The sequence below is a fragment of the Leptodactylus fuscus genome, chromosome 11, assembly GCF_031893055.1.
Source record: "Leptodactylus fuscus isolate aLepFus1 chromosome 11, aLepFus1.hap2, whole genome shotgun sequence".
Classification (NCBI taxonomy): domain Eukaryota; kingdom Metazoa; phylum Chordata; class Amphibia; order Anura; family Leptodactylidae; genus Leptodactylus; species Leptodactylus fuscus.
In genome coordinates, this window is record NC_134275.1 from 8,268,308 (window position 1) to 8,295,561 (window position 27,254).

General features: G+C 44.8%; 1 protein-coding gene across 1 annotated transcript in view; it reads right to left on the bottom strand.

The window, feature by feature from the left end:
• Positions 1-7,177: 7,177 nt before the first annotated feature.
• The window catches only part of LOC142185122 (actin-binding protein WASF3-like), a 38,499-nt gene continuing 18,422 nt past the window's right edge, over positions 7,178-27,254 (bottom strand). Inside the window, exons 2-9 of the mRNA XM_075260378.1 lie at positions 22,451-22,625; positions 21,491-21,625; positions 18,876-19,029; positions 18,102-18,219; positions 13,520-13,635; positions 12,892-13,152; positions 9,462-9,847; positions 7,178-7,364 (exon numbers count right to left, since the gene is read on the bottom strand). Of these exons, the coding sequence (XP_075116479.1) occupies positions 7,207-7,364; positions 9,462-9,847; positions 12,892-13,152; positions 13,520-13,635; positions 18,102-18,219; positions 18,876-19,029; positions 21,491-21,625; positions 22,451-22,583 (1,461 nt within the window). The 5' untranslated portion in view covers positions 22,584-22,625 and the 3' untranslated portion in view covers positions 7,178-7,206. The remainder of the gene's footprint in view (positions 7,365-9,461; positions 9,848-12,891; positions 13,153-13,519; positions 13,636-18,101; positions 18,220-18,875; positions 19,030-21,490; positions 21,626-22,450; positions 22,626-27,254) is intronic.

Genomic DNA, 27,254 nt, shown 5'->3' on the forward strand with positions numbered 1-27,254 from the left:
TCATACCCGGTCAATGTGCTAGAGCGTTACTACTTTATATGATAGGTTACCTATTCGTGCACTTTCTCCATTATATTAGGGTATCGCTGAAGCAGCAATTTCCTAATTTAGTCTTTTCATTGCTATTGCTTTTGTAAGCAGCTGAAACATTTTAGCAGTATCTGTTTGGTGGCGCGGACTAACCACCGTCCATTGTAAGACAGGCTGATGGATCCCGGGGTCTGCAGAGAATTGCTAAGCAATAGCCTCATTTGTTTATGTCGGTTCGAGTTGTATATACTCATAGATCAATAATATAAATGAGATGTGATCTAAGACACCCAGAGGGGGAACGGTAAAAGATCATTGTATATAGGAATAGCACAGGATCGCCATATGGTTGGTAACATTGCAAGACTTAAGACTCTCTATGAACCAGTCCAAGATGGCCTCAGCAAATATGGCAAACATGTTACTAGACCCCAACTATTCCGTCTATAATACAGATATCTTCTTATTGAGCAGGTTCCTGGTGTTGGAATTTTCAACTACTTCAATGATCACAATTGTTGCAAATAACTTATTGTCATATAATAGCCATTGTGATCTCCATCGGAAGCGCATTACACTTTGTGGACACACAGGATAGTTGTGGTGACGGATACTGATAGAATACCATGGCTGGACTAAAATAGGTGGAGGTGCAGAAGCAAACATTAATATTAGAGGCAACGCTGTGCTCCCCATTGGTCAGGGCAAGTGCTATGTATGATGGGATCCCAGGGACAAGAGATCCCACCACCTCCAGCAATGAGACTCCCCAAACTGCAGATGTGACCCAGGAATGGAGACAGATAGGAGAACAACAAGATTGGGGAGGAGGAAAAAATGAGGTTTTGTATATTCTGGATACAATGAGTACCAGGAAAGCAAAAAGTTCCGGCATTTTTTCAAATCGAAACAAGATTACATGTTACGATTCAGCACCTAAACCCTTACGCACCAAGGATATACGGAACGGTCACCGAGTGATTGCTTGCTGTATGTCATTGGGTCTGTGGATGGTGTAGTGTAGTATATACTATAATATAATATACTACAATATAGAAGTGTTTCAGCTTATTGTATCAGTTATCAATGACATGTACAGAATACCTGATGATACGGCCGAGTTCACATCAGCGTTTGGCTCCCTGCACAAAACCAGTTTTTGAAACCCAAAACCCATTTGGAACGATTGGCTTTAACCAATGGATTTCAGAGAAAATACTTGGAAAGATCTTCTTATTTCTCTTCTGGATTCGGTTGGCAGGACCGACCCAAACCTCAGCTCCAGTATCAGAGCCCCCGAGATCCCACGGTCGATATCCCAGGAATCCGAGGGATTATCATATCATATGACGCCACACACCATCGCAATATATTTATTGTCATGAATGAGGACATGCAGTTAGTGCCATTGTCTCCGTGTCAGTAATACAAATACATCAATCTCTTTAAATACTGTAATAACAAGCAGCATCTCATTGTGGTCCTATGGACAATAATACAGCAATGAAGCTTATACTATATACCGTACGTGTCCTGGGCTAGTGTGCGCATACACTATACAGTCCACTACACAGAGCACTTACAGAGAAGATAGAAATACAGGCAGCAACATATATACCAAAATCACATGGAAAGCCCCCCCAGACCCCCAAGGTCTTCCCTCCTTGGAGGAGCCGGCTCGCACTTTGGCTTTGTCCACTTGGTCTCTTGAGGTATCGCTTCACCTATACACTTTATTACATACAGTCTGTTCATCTACATCGGCCATGACGCTTTACCAGTTAGCAGCTCTTATGGGAAATGTACAACAGGAGAGAACGGAGACCTGTGCAAGTTATTTGTAGGGTTTATTATATTATACTGGAGTCTTGTCTTATATCCGTCTCAGCTTAGATATATCTCACGTCATATACGTAACAGCAGCATCCTTGTACAGAGTAGTAATATGGCGCCCATAATGGAGCCCTGTTGTATTCCCATATATAACCTGGAGGCAAAACAAGGGATATTCTGGTGGATTCTATATGGGAATCATGGCAGGTTACATCAGATACATCTTATAAATCCTCATCTACAATAGAATAACTATAATACAGTGCAGTATGGAGCGCTATATGGTGGCACAGAGATTACATATGGGGCCATTGATACCTGTATACCTCTCTATATCCTCTATTATATATGACTTTCTGCACCCATTACAAAGTATAGGCATGTACATAATAGCGACCATGTCCATTATATCAATAGGTTATACCTTGATCCCTATCATATATTCATTGCTTGGCTCTGAGCCAGAAATACACCTGACATATCAATGACTGTAATACAGGGAAAATCCCCCTACCCGACCATCTACATCTCATGCAAAAACCTCTGTCTTTATATTAAGATTAGTCGCAAGTTTCTGTACTTCAATATATTATTTCACCATAAATATCTAGATCAGTATTCTGCACTTCACGGCCCAAATTACGAATTGTCCATTGCAAGAGAGAAAAGTGCAAAGTATTGTGCAGTACAACATAGGGAAGTATCAGCCCTGCACGGACCCCTGGGCAATGCTATGTAATGGCTGCAGAGAACCCAACCAGAGCGATGGCACGTAAACATTGTAGCATAGCCTGACATTGTGACATACGTATGGCTTACATTAAGAACATTGAACTGATTCGGCATCTGTAATGTCATAGACAGCTCATGTCTTTTACTATCTGGATGTAAGACGGAGGCCTATTATCTAAGCAGATCCTCTATCCTATTATTTAGTGCATTTCAAGGACTTGTCTTTTATATTGGAGCATATGTGGGGAGTCGAGTGAGGTCACAGGATCAGGAATCCCTGCAAAACGTGGCTTTGACTGTATAAGACCATTAGCATCCAGGACACTCAGAGGGCTTGTCTATGTATATGTCTATATTACCTTCTAGACTAGGAGATATGTCAATAAACGGGGACATTTTTCTTTGGTTTTTCTTCTTCCCATTGCTGGGATCTGTGTTGTGAATGTGCAGAGCTCTGTAATACAGTGGACATTTAGGAACAAGGCGCAGATCCTGCAGAACTTCATATTTAGGGGGCGTTCATGCTTGCACCCGTTGTGAATCCGCCGAAATTGCAGAAAATCAGATTAGGGACAGCGTGCATCCAGTCAGCAAAAAACTCTTTCATTTCAATGGGCAATCCGCAGGCGTCCATAGTCAGCCTCTCTTTTTGCAGGGGCACAAAGTCCTGCGTCTGTTTTTCTGCAATTTTGGCGGATTCACAGTGGGTGGACGGCAGGCGCCCCCTTTCCACGTTTCTTTATGAGTCTATAGATGGAATGAACTGGTTTACTAGTTCTGAACATTCACGTAAAGGGTTTTTCTAAAGATCCCCATTTCGGGTATAAGGTCGGCTGAAGTGTATTGGGTAGGTGGTTGGTTTCTTAGCTATTCTCCAATGATAAGTGACAATCACAATGGCTTCTGATACAACAACCCTGTGTTTGGGGTCCATAGATTAGCACATTATTATAAGGCCAGTTGCACATGACGGTCTGCTAACCGGCGGCCATGAAGTCGTGCAGGCAAAACACGGATATCATCCATGTGTCGCCCGTGCACCAGCTGCCCCTTGCATTCAATGAATAGAAGCCACATTATAAAGGGATTGTCTATAATTTATGGATTGTCACTCAAGTTCATGGGATCCATTTGCACCCTGTTCTAGTGTTAGCGGGTCCAGGTCTTAAGCTTTAGTGGAAAGTTTTCTGGAACTTTTATTGGTTATCTTAGAGGATGGGTGATCGTCTTCCTATCCAGCCCTCTGACCCAGCTGCCATCTTTGTATCCATGTTGGTCACTTACAGGACACTTTGTATCAATTGGAGCCGACTAGTTCTAAGCAGAGAATCCCACTAATACACCGTATACTGCACTACGGCTATACAGAGATCTAAAGATAACATCTGCTCATCTACCGGGGCCGTCAATACAGGAAATGAGGCTTTCATGTGAATGAGAGGAATAGACATAACTGGCAGGGGGCTTGCTATTTTCGGCTGTGCTGTATCATTCGGCAACAAGATGCAAAGGGGAAATCAAGGGAAAAGCTTTGATGTTGCAGCTGAAATATGGTTTCCTAGGAGACTGGATGAACGGAACTGTTTGCGAGGAGGAGTCGGCCCATAAGAAGTGTCTGATATAGAGAATATCTGGAGTGGCCGACTACTAATCTACACAAGGGCGGCTCTCATACTTCACAATTCACATTCCCCTGCGTGAAGTTAGTGATCCGGTCATCTATAGTCACCATGAAACTTATTATTCACCTCCAGGAATGACATTTTGCTACATAAAGGGGTTATCTAAATGTATCAATGAATTTCCTGAGTCAGACGGTAATTTCCTTCTAGAAATAGAGAGACAAGCGGCGAATGTCTTCTCCAGACAGATGGGAGACACCCTATATATGTGTCCATAAAGGATATATAGGTAATGATAATATACACCCTGCTAATGAAGAGCAGTATACACTATATTAAAGGGGGTTTCATACTGATAACCAACCCACAGGATAAGTCCTCAGTATGTGAGCCATGGGGGGGTCCAACACCCGAATCTGTAGCCCCTTCCACTGTATAGTAATGGTTTGGGGGAACTCCAGCACCGCTCCTATTACTTGAATAGACTACATGTCCTCATCTATATGGGAAAACATAGGAACCTGAACCAAAAAATTGGAAAGAGGGTGAATTGTATGTGGCTTACGGTGACATGTGAAGGCTTCCAATATATTGTTAGAATAGAAGGATGTTATAGAGTTTTGGTTCATAATTCTGAAGCCATAGAAACTTTTTTACAATTTTTTAAAATCTCGCTAGGGGACTTGAACCTGCCAAAGTTTGATCATCTCTACAATACACTGCAATGCTTAAGCGTTGCAATGTATTGTAAATGTGGTGGTTTCCTATAAGTCCCTGTCACAGGCAGGGCTCAGGAGAAACAATGCAATAGCAGGACTGGGAGCCTTCACGAGTCTGGAAACTGCCATGTTGACTAGTTGGGACAGATGGTATAACCAAAGTCTTGTAGGCCCCGATGCAAATTTTGACCAGAGTCCCCTACCCCATCCCTTCAGCATATCCTTGATAGCCATGGGTATGTGAGTTCCAGTGGTGTCCCAAAGATTTGGAAGGGGTACAGCTATACTACAACATAACAATATATAGAGTGCCGCGGTCCCTTCAATCAGATCAGAAGAGGCCCTGGGTGTTGGTAACATGAAAAATAAAAAAGTTACAGCCATTTGACTAATAGAAGGAAAACAACAAATTGAAACATTGTATTCATGCGATCAGTAAGTGCTTGTATGTGAGTATTAGCCTCCTTCATGCTACATATCTCCTTCGCATTAGAAAAAATCATTCCAATATTGCTTAGTATGTATGGTGTTTTGCAATCTTGCCATTTTTTGTTTTTTGAGTGTTTTTCCCCCCTACAATGAAATCTATAGAAAATCACCTAAATATCAAACCTCCTGCATCTTGTTTTTTTTTTAAAAAAAAATGCAAATGATGCAAAAATGTTGTGGAAAGTGAACAATGGCAAAAAAAAAAAAAAAAAAATTCAGTGCACGTAGGACGCTACACATTAAAAAAAAAAAAAAAACTGCGGAAAATGCTGTTAACAATGTCATAAAACACTAAATAAATACTTGTGTGAGGCCAGATTTACAGGGTTAGGATATGCTGAATTAACAGGACTTAGGGGGAGGGGATATGTTGCGGCCCTTCATCACATTTAGGTCCTACATTGAGGGAATGCAGTGTTTTCCGTATATTGCAGAACATAAAATCTGCAGAAAAACTTGCGCAGGGTGGTCATTTTGGTTACGGGATCAAACGTGTTTTCCTTATATATTTAATAGCTGCATTTCACTGGGCAAGGCCTTATAATTTAATCTACAGAATTACCCTTAGTTCACATCTGTGTTTGGTAATCCGCCTGGGCACCCCCCGGAATGGACTACCGAACGCATTGGCAAGCAGTGTGCAGTGAAAGCACACGGACCCCATAGACTATAATGGGGTCCATGTGCTTTCCGAGAGCTGCCCGCACAAATCATACAGACAGGAAATTAGATTACGATCTGCTTTTCTGTCTGCATGTTTTGTGCAGAGACCATGTGGAAAGCATTATAGTCTATGGGGTCCATGTGCTTTCACTGCACACCGCTTGCCAATGCGTTCGGTAGTCCGTTCGGGGGGGTGCCCATACATCCTTTAAGTCAGAATAACAGGAGAGTCTCTGTATGGCTAAACTCATATCTGCGCCATGGTTTCCATGGTTTGGGTCCAATGGGGGACCCAATGATGGAGAGGCGGACTGCTGAAACAGCGATTACACACGGAGACTGTCCATAGTGCGGTCTGCTGCATGTCTGCCGTCATGTCCTCCGTCCAGGCGCAGACGGGAATTTAGCTTGAAGTTATCCACTTACTGTCGCTTTGAAAATTCTCCAATGAGCTTTTTAGTGTCAAGAAAACAGAGAACAATTTCTATAATATCTAAATAATAATATAATAAGTTCAATAATTAAATATTAAATATCTTTTATAAATTATATACCGTCAGGGGTGAGACAGCCCCGGATCGGACAGCACTGAGCCTTATATACATAGACGTCGTATGGGGTCGGCCATGACTAAACGCCATTTACCATCGAGTCTCGAGGATTTCACGTCTATATATTGCACCATCCTCTTAAAGTCCTCAGCCCTCGAGCTATAGGAGCCCTGTCGGATACTATATGACGGCACACAATGTTGTGCTTTTAATATAACATGACGCTCTTGCTTGTCCCTTATATTGTCACATACAGCAAAATAATACATAGAACATAATTGTGCAGCGACGTGTCCCTCGTCTGAACGCAACGTTTCTGTATACTGTCATTTATGACCATGACCCATAGTAACACCAGCAGGTGACTCTAGTCTGACCTAGAATAGTAAATCTGACTTATCTACACAAGTGGAGATTCTCAGCCATGGAAAGATTCACAAACAGCGACGGGCAGAGCCCAGTGATATTGGTAGCTGCACCGGTAAGTTACATTAGGTTATGTGTATTTGTGTCCATTTTGTTTCCATTGCAGACGGACAATATAAGAAACATGGAGAATCCAATTCTTTAATCAGACCATTCATTCTCATCCAATTCCGAGTCGTCGTCGGACTCACTGTATTCCACAGCGATCCTGCGGGACAAGATGGTGGCCACGTCATTCCCAACTGGCTCCTTCTTTGCCTCCTGTTCCCTCTGCTCTTGAACCTTCCGGAGCTGGATACCTAAAAACAACCACATGTATGAGAAGAGTCGGGCCAGCCATCGATATCATACACACATATAGCCAATAGGGAGGGAGAATGAACCAGACACCTCTCCGAGGGTCCGAGGGGCTCATCTTACCGAGAACAGAAGGATTGGGCACATTGCAATACAACATGCCAACTCTTCTCTCCTGACATCGGCCATTAAAAGAGACTGTGATTCGGTTTGTTTTGCACTTGAGAAAGGGCTCTGCTCAAAACACGTTGTGCCTAATAAACTATTGAAGAGTACCTAAGAAGTGTTCGGTTGTGCACGTTTGTTATCCACTCCCCCACTCCTGATTGGGTTCACCCCGAGGGACCCCCTTACATCGGCCATTAATGGGAGAGTCCTGAAGCCCCATACAAATTAGTTGGCCAGGTGGCCTTGCCGAAACCCGTATACACACCAAGACATACAAGTATGACATCTAGGGTTGAGCAATCGGGAAAAATTGGATCTCGAGCAAATTTCACGATCGGGATTGGCTGGAAAAGGATCGGAAATCGGATTTTGAAATCTCAAGATCGGCTCAACCCAACCGTATATCTAATATACAATTACAGTTGATTGATCAGGATTGGGAAAGATCGGATCTCGATCAGCGATCAAGAAAATTTCGTGATTGGGATCGGCTGGAAAATGATCGGATTTTAAAATCTCAAGATCGGCTCAACCCTAATGACATCCACTCTGACACACTAGATGCTGGCTCTGCTTCACTCAGAAGGGACCCGACAATGTAGGTGTGATCACAGAAGCCATGTCAATGCCGTGGTCAACTAAATATTGTCCCGCACAAAATGACACCTTACACAGCTCCACACCCCGAAATATAAAAAGTTACAGGTGTCAGAATATTGTGATGCAAAGAAATTTCTTCTTCCTTCAAAACATGAAAAAAGTATATAAATTTTGTAGCATCGTCGATGTACGAACCCGGAGAATGAAGCTAACGGCAAAAATCAAGGCTTCCTATGATATAGTTATGGCTTCTGGAATACGAGGAGTAAAAAATGAAGACATGTCTACGGCACGTGTTATTCGCAAAGGAACCGGGATTGAGTTTCACAAAGGGTTGGATTAGAATTGGCCACTGTAGGCAACTTCCCCATCTTGCCCCAGTACAATAGATACTTTGTAACACAACAAACATTGGATTCGTAGTCTTAGACATATTTATAAATCTGTTGTGCGGACTTTCATAAAACTGGGGAGTTTCTAGAAGTTCCAAAATTCTGACTACAAATTGTCGCTCTTCACTGGGAGACAAATACTTGATGAAAAACTGTAGACAAAAACTGAATTCGAAGGCTGTAAGGAACAAACATTTGGCACAAGAATCTAAAACCCAACGATTCTTGGCTCAACATGAGCACATAAAAATCATCTCTCGCATTTCGAGGAGACGAATGGGTGGAATATTTATGGCGCGCAAAGTAAATTGCATAAACTTGGTCTACGTTGCGCAGGAAAATCTGCGCCCTATCCATTCTTATCCGTTCATAATGTGTCGTAAAGTCGGACACTTCTAATCCTCGCCCATTCTGGGACATATTTGTCAAAAGTGTCGTGTGTTTCCGTTCTTTCTGGTGCTCACTGTTCATAAATCGGTAAATGATGGGCGCCATAAATTTTGGTGCAAATGTAGAAAGAAAAGTGTCGGACGTCTATTGAGTACGTTAGGCTGTTCCTGATGTAGCATGGGGTGCATAAGGCTGTGTATTTGCTGAAAATTGACAGGGACGGTCAAAGTACCCAAATAGCAGAATGGGCTGGAGTGCCCCCCTAAAAATGGAAACTACAACCCACCCGACAACTAACAAAAAATACCGAACACTCACCTTCTCCAAGATCCAGAGCTTAGACTCTTGTGAGGAATCAATTATCAAATGTTTCCATGGAAAACATGTAGGTTACAAGTATCCAAGCAACTATGAAGTTCGAGTATTCCATAAATAAATCTGCCATTAATAACTTTTTGATGCTTCACTTTCTCCCATTTCCAGCTCTCTCCAGAGGTCAGACTATAACACATTACCTCCTACTTACAATGACAAGACAAGACCACTTACCTCTGCGGATTGCGGCTAGAAGGTCACTCCTAGCGTCACTCATGGGAATGAGCGGAATCTGAGGTTTCCTTGGTTCCACAGTGACAGTGGGGGGCGAAGCTGAATGAGCGGGGGAGGCGGTAGCCGTTAGAGGGCCTGGAGGAGGTGGAGGAGGCGCTACTGGTGGTCCCAAAGTACCAGCTTGAGGAGGAGATCCGGTGTATGGGCAAGGAGGAACCGGTGGTGGGGCTGGGATATAGGAAGTCATGGAGGCAACTACATTGGGCGCTACAGGAGTGGGAGCTGAGATTGGGCTGTCAAAAGCTGTTTGTGCAGAAGGGATTACAGGAGGAGGCGGTGGAGGGGCAGGAGGCACAAAATATTCAGTCATTTGACCTTGTTGACCACTGAAAGTAAAGGATAAAACACATTAAAGTTGTATCACTTAGGATTCTTTAATAGGTCGATACAAATAGATACAGAGGCAGTCGGACTTCAGATAATCTATAAAAATGGGGGTCTGTCTGTCTGTTCTTTATATGCGACCAAACAACTGGACCGATCTTCACCAAATTTGGCACACAGGTACATCAGGTGTCTGGGAAGGTTTTAGACCGGGTCTCTGTTCTCTAGGACGTACCGTTCCCAACACAATGACCTGCATTAGCCAATAGAAGCCTGCAAGTCTTCCACTCATATTCCAATTGCCATACATACGGTCACATGTACATCCTACACAGATCAATACGTACAGTCCTATCCTCAACACAGGCCCATATTACATTTATCCTCTGTCCAGATAATCCATTTTCCTGGGAGTCCTGATCCATGAGGTTCGACTACTGAAACCCTCACAGATCACAAATACGGGGATGCCATAGACCCACTATGAACAGAGCGGTGGTCCAGCATGTTCTCTATAGGACTGTTGAAGATAGCCGAGCGGAGTGTTCACCTTCTCGCTGGAAGTCCCATATACATGAATAGATCACATATTGGAGCATGGCGGCATTCACATGAACTATTGGTTTATAGGAAATGGTAGGATGATATTTCTTAGATCCTAAATAAGCAGGGAAATCTCTAGATATGTAGAAAAGTTGGGGAGCTGGGAGTGGTAAAGATAGTACTGCACCCCGATATACCGTATAGATATGTAAGGGCAATGGAAACTTTATGGAAATTTGTTAGAATTGAAGTTACACTTTGTAGAATCACTTCCCCATTTCTAAGTAGGTGATTCAATGGCGGTCATGAATATCAATGCATTCCTATATCAGCCCTCAAATGCCGCAGGTGTCGGGGCCTCAAGCACCGGGGGGCCCACTTGGGTTTGGCAAAGAGCATTTTCATCAATCCAATCGGAGGCGCTCATTGCACTGAGTTTATTGATAAGTGCAGATTCCAATTCACTTACTGCTCGTAGCTTCTTAAACCCCCAAATTAGATTGGGTTCTCAGAGCAGGGGAGTGATGGGGGTCCAAGGTGCTATGACCAGTAAGTGACGTGAAATCTGCAAATATGGGCACTGTACTGTATAGGGGATGTCATGTGAGGGCATAAGGAAGCACCCCATGACCATTATATGGGTGAATATAGAGAAACTTTAGTATAGAAGGTATAAGAGATCATTATATGTTGGACTAAAGAGGGCACTGTACTGTATAGAAGCCTAAGGGACCATTATATAGGGGTATTGTACTGTATGAGGACATGAGGAGCTATTATATGGGAAAATAAAGTGGAACAGCATATTGTATAGGAGTATATATAAGGAACCAATATAAGAGAGACTACAGGGGCACAGCAATGTATGGGGGCATAAGGGAACATTATATGGGGTGTTAGGTTGCATTGTACTGTATGGGAACATAACAAGCCAATATTTTGTGGAAATAAGGGACTACAGTATGGGGGGGGGGTAAGAGACCATTATATTGGTGCGTCGTACTGTATGGGGGCACTGCCTGATAATGTAGACGTCTCCCGATCACAGGAACTTTTGCTTTTACGATGAAGTCGATCTATTCAGAGAGCGGCAACATCTGACAGCCTATAACATATTATACAGATGGCCGCGGTCCAGGCGTTGTGCGCCCGTCCTCTGCCACAGTCCACGCTGCTATTTCTACATCTGTCACAGAACTTAGCTAAATGCTTCTTGGCGATCAGCGTGAATGGCGTCTGGCGTCTGCTCTGGGATTTAACACTTACTGGTGTCGCTGGTTTACCTAGAAAGGGGCCGTGAACTCTCCAAGGTGCTGAAGATCTTCTACCTAGGAAACTGTGGTTCTATATATTCAGTATACTATGGTACCTAGGAAATGGATTCTAGATGACTATTATATTCAGTATACTATACACAGTGACGTTTGCACAGTCCCCAATGCAGAAAATGGAACAATGTCAGTAAATCTATGTACAGTCGAATATTTAGGACACGGCTGGAGCATGCACCTCTGCAATATCTCTTGTCCTGGGCACACGGCTGTATGGAACTGCACAAATATAAAAAGTGTCAGCTCCTCTAGATAGACACACTAATATTTGTATACAGTAGTACCTGTGTATTGTATTATAAGTACCATGGTGTTGGAGTAAGAATTCAGAGTACGAATATGGCATATGCATTATGCTGAATCCTCATTCCCTTGCTGGCGGCAATGTCAGACTGGGGTGTCCAGGGCCCACCAGTAAAATTAATTCTCGGGGAACAACTAAATGCAAATATTACCTGACACTGGTTGGTAAATTCCTAAAATCTTAGTAACCTCCTGCCTGGCTCTTGCCTTAAAGTAGGGAGCTGGGGTAAGTGACTGCAGAGCAGCCGATCTCAAGCACCAGTATGCAGCCAGTATGCAGGGAACCAGGACACTAGTATTATACTGTTTAGGTAATGTTCTAAGACATTGTGCCCTCCTTTATATGGCGGACAGTAAATTATTTGTGTGTTGCCTTCCCCTGTCTTATTTCTCACCACCCGTTACTTGCAAATGTTACATATCCTCCCAATATCTATGCACAGTATAACAAAGACATTGCTACATTGTTACATTAATATGGAGAGGCCAGTAGTCAGAGAGGGAACGTGTCCAGTTGTGTTGTCGGAGTGATGTCAGCAGGTTATATGGAACTACGAGTTATAAATGTTGTAAGTTGTAAGGTTACATGATAATAGATTTGGGAATAAACATTAATTCTAAGATCTAAGTGAAGGAACCTCTATTCTCTAATCTCTGTCTATTCACAGGCTGTAGATTGTACGGCAGCCATAATGTAATTCAGGATAATTGGAGTTTGCAAATTGACTTCCTATTAAATCGAATATAAATTCTAGGTGAATTCAGCGACTCCTTTGTGCTGCCTGTGACTTTCTTCCAGACCTGAAAGAGTTAATTAAACTAAGTTGTTGCTTTTTCCCTTTGCAGACATGATGAAATGTGTCACTTACCCATAATCCTTCAGGACCTGAGGTCGCGGCCCATTGAGTATGGCCTCTGGTGGCGGTGGTGCATGAGCCTGCTGGGCTCTGTTCAGACTGTTCTGTCGGCTACCCGGAGCAGATGAGCGGTAGCCATGCTCTTGTGCTTGACTGGCCATTAGTATGATCTCTTTGTTCTCTGCGGTCAAGTGAGGGACAGCGGCCAGGATCTGCTGAGTAGGGTGATTGGGGCTGGCAGGATAGGAGTGATCGAGATCTGACGCGTACGACCTGCAGTGATAAACGGAGGAATAAAATACGGTCAGACGACCATGGGATCTATCGGCGCTTACATCCCACCCAGGATGAGAGGGGTTAAATCAACGTGCACTTTCTGAATAAAGAAAAAGATTATTTAGAAATGCATGCAATAGAATAGAAGCAAATAGAAACGGTAGCGCTATAAGACATACGTACATGCATCTCTGTGCCAAACACTGCTCATATACCCCCCAACCAACCAACCAACCCCCAACAATGAAACCTCCATCTGTTTCCCAGTCTAAGATATTGTGGACATATTGTGCGTGGAACCTGCCTATTATCAGGGGACAGTGATCCCTCGGATGAAGTCACATGATATGGAGATGGTGAGAACCTGTTATCGGGCCTGAACTCCTTATCATACGCCATCATGTTCCATTCTAGCCTCCGGTTCCGAGCTTTCCGAACCTTCTTCACTTCCCGAGTGGGATCTTCCACTTGTCTCTGCTCCTGTAGAAGTATAAGATAGTGATATGCAAACCTATGCGCACCAGGTTATTATAACGCATCCCAACACACATATATCATCTAGAAAGGAAGCACAATGTATCCTTCTTCTTTGTATTCCTCCTCATCAGCATCAGGTTATTACCACAGTAACACGAGATTCCCTGTATATAGTGCGATCCTGCAAACCTACCGGACCTTCTGTCACACAATTACAATGTACATGTTTCTAGGTAGAGTAGCTGCAGCCAGCCAAGGGGGATTGTACTATACTCAGATTTATATAGCTTCCATTGAGGTCAGTTTTTAGAATACAATAAGTCATTGTGTGTGTACATGACGAATAATACTAGCTGACCATTATAGGAACGGTTTTCCTCTCTGCAGGTTGGATCTCTACATCAGAGTAGGTGGAGACTAGAAGCAGCAGTGGTATGTAGGCCATTATACAGCAGTACTGAGCAGTATAACTGGGAGGCCGGGATTGTGATGAAATAAAACACTTACTAGAAGTAGCAGCGACATGTAGGCCATTATACAGCAGTACTGAGCAGTATAACTGGGAAGCCAGGATTGTGATGAAATAAAACACTTACTAGAAGTAGCAGCGACATGTAGGCCATTATACAGCAGTACTGAGCAGTATAACTGGGAAGCCAGGATTGTGATGAAATAAAACACTTACTAGAAGCAGTAGTGACATGTAGGCCATTATACAGCAGTACTGAGCAGTATAACTGGGAAACCAAGATTGTGATGAAATAAAACACTTACTAGAAGCAGTAGCGACATGTAGGCCATTATACAGCAGTACTGAGCAGTATAACTGGGAAACCAGCATTGGGATGAAATAAAACACTTACTAGAAGCAGTAGCAGTGTCTTTGAATCGCTTTCCCTCTCTTCACCTACCTCCTTCGCCTGTGCCGAGACCTAGCAGTTTACAATGATTGTACTGGCTCCTGGACAATAAGGGGTCCCAAAGGTCCCGGAGCCACATAACATATCCCATTATTCTACATGGCCCAGAGTATATAGAGGCCCCATTACAGATTCTGTATTGGGGTCCTTGAGCTTCAACCTATGTCTATGGATCTATGTAATTCAGTCTAATCAGTCTGGAAAAAACTCAAGTCTGCCCCCCACTGTTTACAATGACTAATGTCAGAGCACCGAATAAGGAAGCATAGAAGAGCACTGGAGACGGCGCGGTTTCGGCAGGAGGTGGTCACACTCCGATGAGTCTCAATGCTGACACTCAGAGGTGAATTTATGCAAGTGATGGGATGATTTCTGCATCTCAATCTATAAGAAAAGATCTATCATTGATATTATCAAATGTACGTCGGCTGTCAGACGTTCCGGCCATCTCCTCTCCAGTCTTTGCATCCTGATAAACCGGACATGTCCCTGCATTACCTGATCGCTTTTGAGATTGGTCTTTACTATTAGATGTAAAAGCGAAAGTTCCCACCGTCTGTGCGCCATTAAAGTAAGGACCTGTATTATAATATTGGGCTTTATGGACCCCAAAGCCGCGGGCGTATTAATGGACTCGATGGATCCGGGCCCACTTGGGCACTGCCCGGACCATCATAATATCTATTTCTAGATTTATATGAACATGTTGTGTGATATAAAAACACAACCCAGACAAGAGCCCGGAGCGGAGACGCAGAGAGAAGCTGGAGACAATGTTCCTGCTGGGATTAAATTAAAATTACTATGGCATCGCGTGACATGTCTGGGTGACAAGACGTTAAGACGTCACAACATATAATCATCAGCGAGAGGCGCTCTACTCACATCCGCACTGTTTATTTCATGCTTGGTTATTATCCCTCCCTGCAGTGTCAGTGTTACTGTACTATTAGACGCAGATGTAGAACAGAACTGTCAATCTAAAGGATTGTGCCGCACATTGTGCCTGTAATATACAGAGTATACAGAATATAATGGCACTCGCTTCCTATTCCTGCGCTCGTCTCTATCATTAGTATTAGTATTAGGATTAGTAATCCTCTGCTCCTGTCTTATTGCAGCCGGAACCTTCTGCGGCATCAGATAGATACTTTGTGACAAATCTTATCTACTTTGTATCCATCCTGTCCCTTGGCAGCTGTACACGAGGCACCGATCTAAGGCTTCGCTGCAATGCTTTATGGGGACAATCCCGAATTTTACAAAACAGTCCTGCACAAAAAGATCACCGCCATACCCACTTAGTGTAGGGGCGAGCCCCAGAGAACGGGGCAGCGCACGTGTACGGGGATTGTATTTGTGCACAGTACTATGAACCTACTAACATGCACAATGGATAATTTTGGCACAGAATCTTATTTTGCTATTTTGACACAATATGGCGGCAATATTTGCACACTATGTGGCAGTATTGACCACAATATATAATTTGGTCACTGTATAGCCAACGTGATTTGTCTTCTATGTATATATAGTATCAGAATAAAAGATATCAATATCATAATAGAATATTATTATTGCTATTTATAGGACACCTGGTCTGGCCTGTGGTGCCACACGTTGGGATCTATCAATCTTTATGTTATATAGCAGCCACAAGCTGGATCATGGGATGAGAACAACGGACTTAAACAGCTATAAAGCGACTGCTGCAGGCAGAGCACCGTCCGTCAGGGGAGACAGTGAAGCCCCAGTAGGAGAAGAAACCTCTAACCCCCTTTACAGATAAAATACTGATTTTCATGAAAATGGGGCTGCGATGTAGAATAAGAGGGGCATCTTTGGAAAGTCTAGAAGCCGGCCTACAAGGTACGGTCATTACTGTTTGGTAACGATTTTTCATGGTGACAAACTCCTATGACAGAGGGTAGCAATAGATGTTACTTATGGTAGTGTGAACATACCCTTACCTGCCATTACCGGTGATTAGAAGTTCTTGAATATCCGCCATTACATGTATAGTAAGTGACGAAAACCGAAACACAATATGTGTAACACAACTGCTCCAATACCGTATAGATGACTGGCTACACAATGTACACGGAGAAGTGACCTACCCCAATATCACATCACTCCTTATAGGTTACCGCCTGTTACATCTGTATCTACTTATATAAGTTATCAGCTGCCTATAATGCCCCATAAAGTGCCATTAAGTCTTGCACAGGTCGGCTGTAGAACGCTCTCTGTTTCCACTGCAAAGATTCTGAGCACCAAAAGTTACATCAGTTACCACCAATGGTCTGGGGTAGGCTAAGGTTAGATAGGCTAAGGTTAGATAGGCTAAGGTTAGATAGGCTAAGGTTGGATAGGCTAAGGTTAGATAGGCTAAGGTTAGATAGGCTAAGGTTAGATAGGCTAAGGTTAGGTAGGCTAAGGTTAGATAGGCTAAGGTTAGATAGGCTAAGGTTAGATAGGCTAAGGTTAGGTAGGCTAAGGTTAGATAGGCTAAGGTTAGATAGGCTAAGGTTAGATAGGCTAAGGTTGGATAGGCTAAGGTTAGATAGGCTAAGGTTAGATAGGCTAAGGTTAGGTAGGCTAAGGTTAGGTAGGCTAAGGTTAGGTAGGCTAAGGTTAGATAGGCTAAGGTTAGATAGGCTAAGGTTAGATAGGCTAAGGTTAGATAGGCTAAGGTTAGATAGGCTAAGGTTAGATAAGCTAAGGTTAGGTAGGCTAAGGTTAGATAAGCTAAGGTTAGGTAGGCTAAGGTTAGATAGGCTGAGGTTTGATAGGCTAAGGTTAGATAGGCTAAGGTTAGATAGGCTAAGGTTAGATAGGCTAAGGTTAGGTAGGCTAAGGTTAGGTAGGCTGAGGTTAGGTAGGCTGAGGTTAGATAGGCTGAGGTTAGATAGGCTGAGGTTAGATAGGCTAAGGTTAGATAGGCTAAGGTTAGATAAGCTAAGGTTGGATAGGCTAAGGTTGGATAGGCTAAGGTTAGATAAGCTAAGGTTGGATAGGCTAAGGTTAGGTAGGCTAAGGTTAGGTAGGCTAAGGTTAGGTAGGCTAAGGTTAGGTAGGCTAAGGTTAGATAGGCTGAGGTTAGATAGGCTAAGGTTAGATAGGCTAAGGTTAGATAAGCTAAGGTTGGATAGGCTAAGGTTGGATAGGCTAAGGTTGGATAGGCTAAGGTTGGATAGGCTAAGGTTAAGTAGGCTAAGGTTAGATAGTCTAAGGTTAAGTAGGCTAAGGTTAGATAGGCTGAGGTTAGATAGGCTAAGGTTAGGTAGGCTAAGGTTAGGTAGGCTAAGGTTAGGTAGGCTAAGGTTAGATAGGCTGAGGTTAGATAGGCTACGATTAGATAGGCTAAGGTTAGATAGGCTAAGATTAGATAAGCTAACATTAGATAGGTTAAGTTTATGCCATGTTTGCGCTCCATTTGAAAGGCAGACCTTTATTCATGAAACTCTGGCAATATTTTTTTCAACAGAATTCTGGTATAGATTGGTACAAAGAGTTCACACCTGCTAGACACCTGCACATAACACTTACTTTCTGTCTTCTCTTCTCCTTCCTTTTGTCTTCTGTAGCTTGTAACATCTTTTCCTTCCATAAATTAAAGAAATATGAAGGATCGGTGTAGAATCGAAGACCGTCTTTCTTATCATCCCTAAAATTAGGAAAACAGTTATTGGGGTAAAGCAAACACAAATCTGGTACAAACTCTTTGACTTCCTTCGGGGATAGAAGTGCTGATGGCAGATCCTGTATACAATGGGTCTGAGTTACTATTGTGGATAAGACTAGACACTGGCGTAAACCTGGCGCACCTGTGCCGCAATGTGGTGTCTCTAGGTTGTGGAGTCTTACAAAAAGGGATGTGACTGAAATGCATCAAAATAGTGTCAAAAAACAACAAAGTACAAAGTAAGTCAACTACAAGGTTATATCAATGCAACCTAAAGACATCATCAGTCACTGTGATAAATCTGGTGCACATTGTACACATTGTCTAGCTAATAGAACATGTCGGCCACTCTAACACTTCATCTCTTCCAAGATACTTGGAAATGAATAGTAACCTAGTAGGTGAGGTTGGAAGCATTGGTCAGGTTTGGCACAATCACAGATATGAACTTGCTATGAAATACAGCGCACATGTACTGGATGGGTTTTCATCCTACGTTGCGAAGTGTCTTGCACTGGGGGTTTGGAGCAGCAAGTCAATTACTGTTGTGTGTTTGGCTCCAAATTCCAACCATTGCACCATATAGGCGCTTTATAAACATTGCTAACGTCCTCATGGCTTCATACTCTCTGTATCACCTGTATGGGGTCAGAATGTTGAGTGGCGGAGGCTTGTCGCAACGCTGGTACATCTCCATCACTGGATTCGGGATGGAGTTACGAGACACCACCTGCTGATTCTGCACCGTCGAGCTCTTAAAGGCTTTCCTCATATTTATATCCTGCAATGATACTGGAAACGGAAGAGAAAAAGGGATGATATACAGAGATATGTGCAGGTGCAAACATCACCTGGATACATTATAACATCTATCTATCTATGTATATACTTATCTATTTATCTTTAGCTATATCAGGCTATTGCTGTTATGAAATGTTAGCTGACTTTATGACTTTATGACATGTAGCTCTTCACTTTTCTAAGCCAACAGTAACAGGCGGAGGAGAAGACCCTGGATATTGTGGGAAGACCATGGATTTTGTGAGAAGACCCTGGATATTGTGGGAAGACCCTGGATATTGTGGGAAGACCCTGGATATTGTGGGAAGACCCTGGATATTGTGGGAAGACCCTGGATATTGTGGGAAGACCCTGGATATTGTGGGAAGACCCTGGATATTGTGGGAAGACCCTGGATATTGTAAGAAGACCCTGGATATTGTGAGAAGACCCTGGATATTATGGGAAGACCCTGGATATTGTGAGAAGACCCTGGATATTGTGAGAAGACCCTGGATATTGTGGGAAGACCCTGGATATTGTGGGAAGACCCTGGATATTGTGGGAAGACCCTGGATATTGTGAGAAGACCCTGGATATTCTGAGAAGACCCTGGATATTCTAAGAAGATCCTGGATATTGTGGGAAGACCCTGGATATTGTGAGAAGACCCTGGATATTCTGAGAAGATCCTGGATATTGTGAGAAGACCCTGGATATTGTGAGAAGACCCTGGATATTGTGGGAAGACCCTGGATATTGTGGGAAGACCCTGGATATTGTGAGAAGATCCTGGATATTGTGGGAAGACCCTGGATATTGTGGGAAGACCCTGGATATTGTGAGAAGACCCTGGATATTGTGGGAAGACCCTGGATATTGTGAGAAGACCCTGGATATTCTGAGAAGACCCTGGATATTGTGGGAAGACCCTGGATATTGTGAGAAGACCCTGGATATTCTGAGAAGATCCTGGATATTGTGAGAAGACCCTGGATATTGTGAGAAGACCCTGGATATTGTGGGAAGACCCTGGATATTGTGGGAAGACCCTGGATATTGTGAGAAGATCCTGGATATTGTGGGAAGACCCTGGATATTGTGGGAAGACCCTGGATATTGTGGGAAGACCCTGGATATTGTGGGAAGACCCTGGATATTGTGGGAAGACCCTGGATATTGTGAGAAGATCCTGGATATTGTGAGAAGACCCTGGATATTGTGAGAAGACCCTGGATATTGTGGGAAGACCCTGGATATTGTGGGAAGACCCTGGATATTGTGAGAAGACCCTGGATATTGTGAGAAGACCCTGGATATTGTGGGAAGACCCTGGATATTGTGAGAAGACCCTGGATATTGTGGGAAGACCCTGGATATTGTGGGAAGACCCTGGATATTGTGAGAAGATCCTGGATATTGTGGGAAGACCCTGGATATTGTGGGAAGACCCTGGATATTGTGGGAAGACCCTGGATATTGTGGGAAGACCCTGGATATTGTGGGAAGACCCTGGATATTGTGAGAAGATCCTGGATATTGTGAGAAGACCCTGGATATTTTGAGAAGACCCTGGATATTGTGGGAAGACCCTGGATATTGTGGGAAGACCCTGGATATTGTGAGAAGACCCTGGATATTGTGAGAAGACCCTGGATATTGTGGGAAGACCCTGGATATTGTGAGAAGACCCTGGATATTGTGGGAAGACCCTGGATATTTTGAGAAGACCCTGGATATTGTGGGAGGACATGTAGGAAGAAACTGTAGGAACACAATCCTGCCTGAAGTCTGTAGGTCACAGCCTGTGTATTGTGCGGTAAGGATCATCCTCTAGGCTGTTAGAGTCCTCAAGAAATCCCAGTTTCCTGTCAGGAAAATATTCTGTCCTGTATAAGGGTGCATTCACACTGAGTAAACGCGCGTGTATTTTTGCAAAATACATGTGTAAAAATAAGACTCCCATTGACTTCAATGAATTAATGGGACGCTCGGGAAGGAAATGTAACACTTAGGAAACAAGAAGGTCGCCCGCGTCTGACCACAACGTCTGAGCCACTACAAGAGGCGGCGGGGATACATAGAGAGGATTTATTTTTGAATGAAATTGTATTAATATCGTGGCAGCGAGCAGATCAAGGGAAGGAGATGAAGACTCCAATCAGTAATAATGGAAACATTACATAGTCATATTGTATCATTATATGGCAAAGCCATTCATTACAAGTCTTACATTAGCCCCATGTACAATTACACATTCCAGTCCTAATATTTGCAGGGGATTGTCTCTAAATATAATAATAGTCTGTAAATTATGTAAATCTATTAAAAATAACAAAGAGAATCAGATCTGGAGAGTGAATGTGCAGACCCTAATGTAACCCAATGCACAATGCAATAAAGTTTGACAAGTTTCAGGAATCCCTGTCCTGTCCCCCTAGTAATATATGGCAGATGTCGTGGGAATCCTTACCTTCTTCCACGGTGGAGTCTAGCTGCGTTACTTTGATGACCAGTAAGTCCACTCGCTCCTGCAGGGAATTCATCCGCATGTAGAAGCTATTTGCTTCATTAAACAGCTCTCCGAAGATGTCCTCGGCATGGCGGCCTGCGCACGGGCAATGGCAATACATCAGTCCAATAGAACTATTAGCGGAACTGAAAAGCGTCATATTACTATGGAATCCTATTGTATCGCCCATCACATGGACACACAGGGGCGGCTTACATCTCATCCCAGCGTCAATTAATAAATTCATATTGTTTAATAAACTCTTTGTGTGTAACATACGTATACATATATACACATACATATACACACATATATACCATAACCTATATAGTGTAGTGTAGTGTAGCATTATAAGTATGGGGGCTGAATGAGGCGCATAGTGATAAGATGAGATTCAGGATTTAGGAGCCGGGCGCAGTACAGTAGCACATACATAGATAGCGGCGCGGCGTGTGTCATACCCAGATAATCAGGGGGTTTCTCTCTCAGTTTCAGTATTAACTATTAGTGGTCATATGGTGTCAAAAATTAGGTCTTTTGAAGGATTTGCAGAATATAAATTTGTAATCTGGTTGGAGCTCGGACCCCATGACCCCAGTTATGTTACAGGCTATAGTAGGTGGATAATCTAGTAGGCGGCCTTGCTTAGAATGAAATAGTTCAGTGCTATTGTAAAGTGTATATACATATATATATATCACATATACACAATAGAGCAGGGATAGGGAACCTTCGGCTCTCCAGCTGCTGTGAAACTACAACTCCCAACATGCTCCATTCACTTCCATGGGAGTTCCAAGAACAGCAGAGTAAGTATGCATGCTGGGAGTTGTAGTCTTGCAACAGCTGGAGAGCCGTACGTTCCCTACCCCTGCAATAGACGTTTCAGTGTCTCAGGCTGGATAATAGGTTTGCACTTACTTAGGCTTCCCAGTTGTTTGATGATGGCAGCCAGGGTACTATTGGTGACACATTCCAGCTCACTGGTGACGCCATCCGGCACCGCACCACGACATAAATGCCGCGGCTCAATATTTCTCTTAACCAAAGGCATCTTCTTCTGTTGGGTTCAGCCGTACAGGACATCAAAGGGCAACTGAAATACAATAGAAGAGAACGCCTGAAATAGCCAATCCATAAGTAACAATGTGAATGTGATATTACAATGTATATACGTTGTATCCATGCACAGCCTGCTATCTATCTGCTAGTGAGTATACATCCAGGTATCACAAATCTTTAATGTCAGACTCCCAACATCACAATGTGGTTTCTTCTCCAGACTTTCTGCTTCCATTATACCTATAGGGAAACCGCTGGTGTTACCGTAGATATAATTGACATCATGCAATTTGCAAAAATTGCTAGAATCCCATCCACTCTGCAGGGACTGTAGGACGCTGCAGTGTCTCCGCCGCAGCCTATCCAGGGCGCTATACAAGTAAGCTAAATAAATACATAATACAAATGTCTGGGCACCAAGGAGATACTGTAAAGATCTCTAAGGGAGCGAGGATACATCATAGTACAACCATAGCGTCCGTGTATATTCTCCGCACCACCATACACACAGAACAGGGAGGCTTTCTTTCACATCATTACTTTCCATCATCATAGAAAATTCTCAACACAAACACAGGGAGAACATACAAACTCCTTGCAGATGTTGTTCCTGGCGGGATTAGAGCCCAGGACTCCAGCGATGCAAGGCTGCAGTGCTAACCACTGAGCCACCGTTTGCCCCATAATCCTATCTGTTTGTTCCTCAATCACGGCAAAACGGCCGCATGGATTTGGCTGCAATTTTGCACACACATACATTGGATCCCGGTTTGAAACATAGGCTACATACTAGTCCCCTGCACACCCGCAACTCCCGACCGCTATAGAAAATTTGTCGGTCAGGCTACACTCAAGGACTTGATATAACGTCATCCCAGGTCTTTGAGCTGTTCCCCTATTGGCCGACCCTACTGTTTAGGGGTCCTCCAAGGGGGGTTTAACTGGCGGGGGCCAATGCCGTGGGGAGGTAGGGGAACCAGTAAGTGGGAGGGGTGGCTACAGTTGCACCACAAGGGAAGGAGTGCCATGGGCGCGGCAGCTATGCAGGGGAAAAAGCGCATGGGCGCAGGAGCGCGTGCCGGGGGAAAAAGGGGCCTAATGCGCGGGGGAGGGGGGGGAGTGGTAAATAGGGAGGGGACCCCGTGGCGTAAGGACTGCGGCGGATCATAACCACCATGAGTTCGCTACATATACGCGGCTCAGCGCCGCAACCAACCTGCAGAAGAAGTTGCGTGCACATGCTAGTAATCTATATATGTAATAATCTATAATAGATGTAATATTCTAAGTATCCACTAGATGGGGCTGTGACCACAGAAATCAATTCGGCTCTGTTCACTTCTGGCTTGGGCTGTATACCTATAGTGTATATACTGTATATACTCCTACACTGCGGTGTGCACAGGTTTATGCCGTAACACTTCCTTCCCTTTCTACGACATAGTGTAGCCCAATATGATATTTAGCAACTCAAGCAAATACATTATAGGGACAAACAGAGCAAAAACCGATATTCCTCAATAATCTAAGAAAGCGATAGACCAGTGATCAGAGCTACTAACATGCCGCAGGTAACTATGAAAGAATACGTTACTGTCCTGTATTATATGTGCACTGTTTGGCTGTATTATACCCATGCTAGAATTTGTGGCTAGTTCTTGCAGGATATTACAATGGCCTCCTACTTCTAGATCTTTTTCTTGAGGATACTCCAAAGCTTCTCAATGGGGTTGAGGTCAGGGGAGGCGGTGATGCAAATATTACAGACCTGTGACACCTAGGACTGGCCGATTATATGTAAGAATCCCAATTAATTGATTATTTTAGGTCACTCCAATCTTACAAGCCACGGCGAGCCACTGAATCCTGATCGCATAGTGAACAATTGGTGGGTTCTTAGCCAATGGCTGGTGTGAGACAGGAGGAGACATGGATGAGAAATCACTGAAACAACCCAGGTCAGTAAGTGTGGCCGATAATAGTCGCCCGGCCCTTGGGACAACCTGGATATTTAGTATCTGCAGGACATGACATGATGGAGCCAGTGTATGGTGGAAAACCGCCTGACAGGTTCCCTTTAAGCCTCTCCCCCAGCTTCATATACACCCTTCATCTGCCCCCAGATTCATGTCCTCTCCATCTCTGCCCCCAGATTCATGTCCCCACATCTCTGCCCCCAGATTCATGTCCCCTCCATCTCTGCCCCCAGATTCATGTCCTCTCCATTTCTTCCCCCAGATTCATGTCCCCCATCTCTGCCCTAGTTTCATGTCCCCCCATCTCTGCCCCCAGATTCATGTCCCCCCATCTCTACCCCCAGATTCATGTCCTCTCCATCTCTGCCCCCAGATTCATGTCCCCCCATCTCTGCCCCCAGATTCATGTCCCCCATCTCTGCCCCAGTTTCATGTCCCCTCATCTCTGCCCCCAGATTCATGTCCCTCCATCTTTGCCCCCAGATTCATGTCCCCTCCATCTCTGCCCCCAGATTCATGTCCCTCCATCTCTGCCCCCAGATTCATGTCTCCTCCACCTCTGCCCCCAGATTCATGTCCCCCATCTCTGCCCCCAGATTCATGTCCCCCCATCTCTGCCCCCAGATTCATGTCTCCTCCACCTCTGCCCCCAGATTCATGTCCCCATCTCTGCCCCCAGATTCATGTCCTCTCCATCTCTTCCCCAGATTCATGTCCCCCCATCTCTGCCCCCAGATTCATGTCCCCCCATCTCTGCCCCAGATTCATGTCCCCTCTCCATCTCTGCCCCCAGATTCATGTTTCCTCCATCTCTGCCCCCAGATTCATGTCCCTTCTCCATCTCTGCCCCAGATTCATGTCCCTCCATCTCTGCCCCCAGATTCATGTCCCCCATCTCTGCCCCCAGATTCATGTCCCCCCATCTCTGCCCCCAGATTCATGTCCCCTCTCCATCTCTGCCCCCAGATTCATGTCCTCTCCATCTCTGCCCCCAGATTCATGTCTCCTCCATCTCTGCCCCCAGATTCATGTCCCCTCTCCATCTCTGCCCCAGATTCATGTCCCTCCATCTCTGCTCCCAGATTCATGTCCCTCCATCTCTGCCCCCAGTTTCATGTCCTCTCCATCTCTGCCCCCAGATTCATGTCCCTCCATCTCTGCCCCAGATTCATGTCCCTCCATCTCTGCCCCCAGATTCATGTCCCCCCATCTCTGCCCCCAGATTCATGTCCCCCATCTCTGCCCCCAGATTCATGTCCCTCCATCTCTGCCCCCAGTTTCATATCCTCTCCATCTCTGCCCCCAGATTCATGTCCCCTCCATCTCTGCCCCAGATTCATGTCCTCTCCATCTCTGCCCCCAGATTCATGTCCCTCCATCTCTGCCCCAGATTCATGTCCCCCATCTCTGCCCCCAGATTCATGTCCCTCCATCTCTGCCCCCAGTTTCATGTCCCCCCATCTCTGCCCCAGATTCATGTCCCCCATCTCTGCCCCCAGATTCATGTCCCTCAATCTCTGTCCCCAGATTCATGTCCTCCCATCTCTGCCCCAGTTTCATGTCCCCCCATCTCTGCCCCCAGATTCATGCCCCCCCATCTCTGCCCCAGTTTCATGTCCCCCATCTCTGCCCCCAGATTCATGTCCCTCCATCTCTGTCCCCAGATTCATGTCTCCACATCTCTGCCCCCAGATTCATGTCCCTCCATCTCTGCCCCCAGATTCATGTCTCCTCCACCTCTGCCCCCAGATTCATGTCCCCCATCTCTGCCCCCAGATTCATGTCCCCCCACCTCTGCCCCCAGATTCATGTCTCCTCCACCTCTGCCCCCAGATTCATGTCCCCATCTCTGCCCCCAGATTCATGTCCTCTCCATCTCTTCCCCAGATTCATGTCCCCCCATCTCTGCCCCCAGATTCATGTCCCCCCATCTCTGCCCCCAGATTCATGTCCCCTCTCCATCTCTGCCCCCAGATTCATGTCCCCTCTCCATCTCTGCCCCCAGATTCATGTCTCCTCCATCTCTGCCCGCAGATTCATGTCCCCTCTCCATCTCTGCCCCAGATTCATGTCCCTCCATCTCTGCCCCCAGATTCATGTCCCCTCTCCATCTCTGCCCCCAGATTCATGTCCCCCATCTCTGCCCCCAGATTCATGTCCCTCCATCTCTGCCCCCAGTTTCATGTCCTCTCCATCTCTGCCCCCAGATTCATGTCCCTCCATCTCTGCCCCAGATTCATGTCCCTCCATCTCTGCCCCCAGATTCATGTCCCCCCATCTCTGCCCCCAGATTCATGTCCCCCATCTCTGCCCCCAGATTCATGTCCCTCCATCTCTGCCCCCAGTTTCATATCCTCTCCATCTCTGCCCCAGATTCATGTCCCTCCATCTCTGCCCCCAGATTCATGTCCCCTCCATCTCTGCCCCAGATTCATGTCCCTCCATCTCTGCCCCCAGTTTCATGTCCTCTCCATCTCTGCCCCCAGATTCATGTCCCTCCATCTCTGCCCCAGATTCATGTCCCCCATCTCTGCCCCCAGATTCATGTCCCTCCATCTCTGCCCCCAGTTTCATGTCCCCCCATCTCTGCCCCAGTTTCATGTCCCCCCATCTCTGCCCCCAGATTCATGTCCCCCATCTCTGCCCCCAGATTCATGTCCCTCAATCTCTGTCCCCAGTTTCATGTC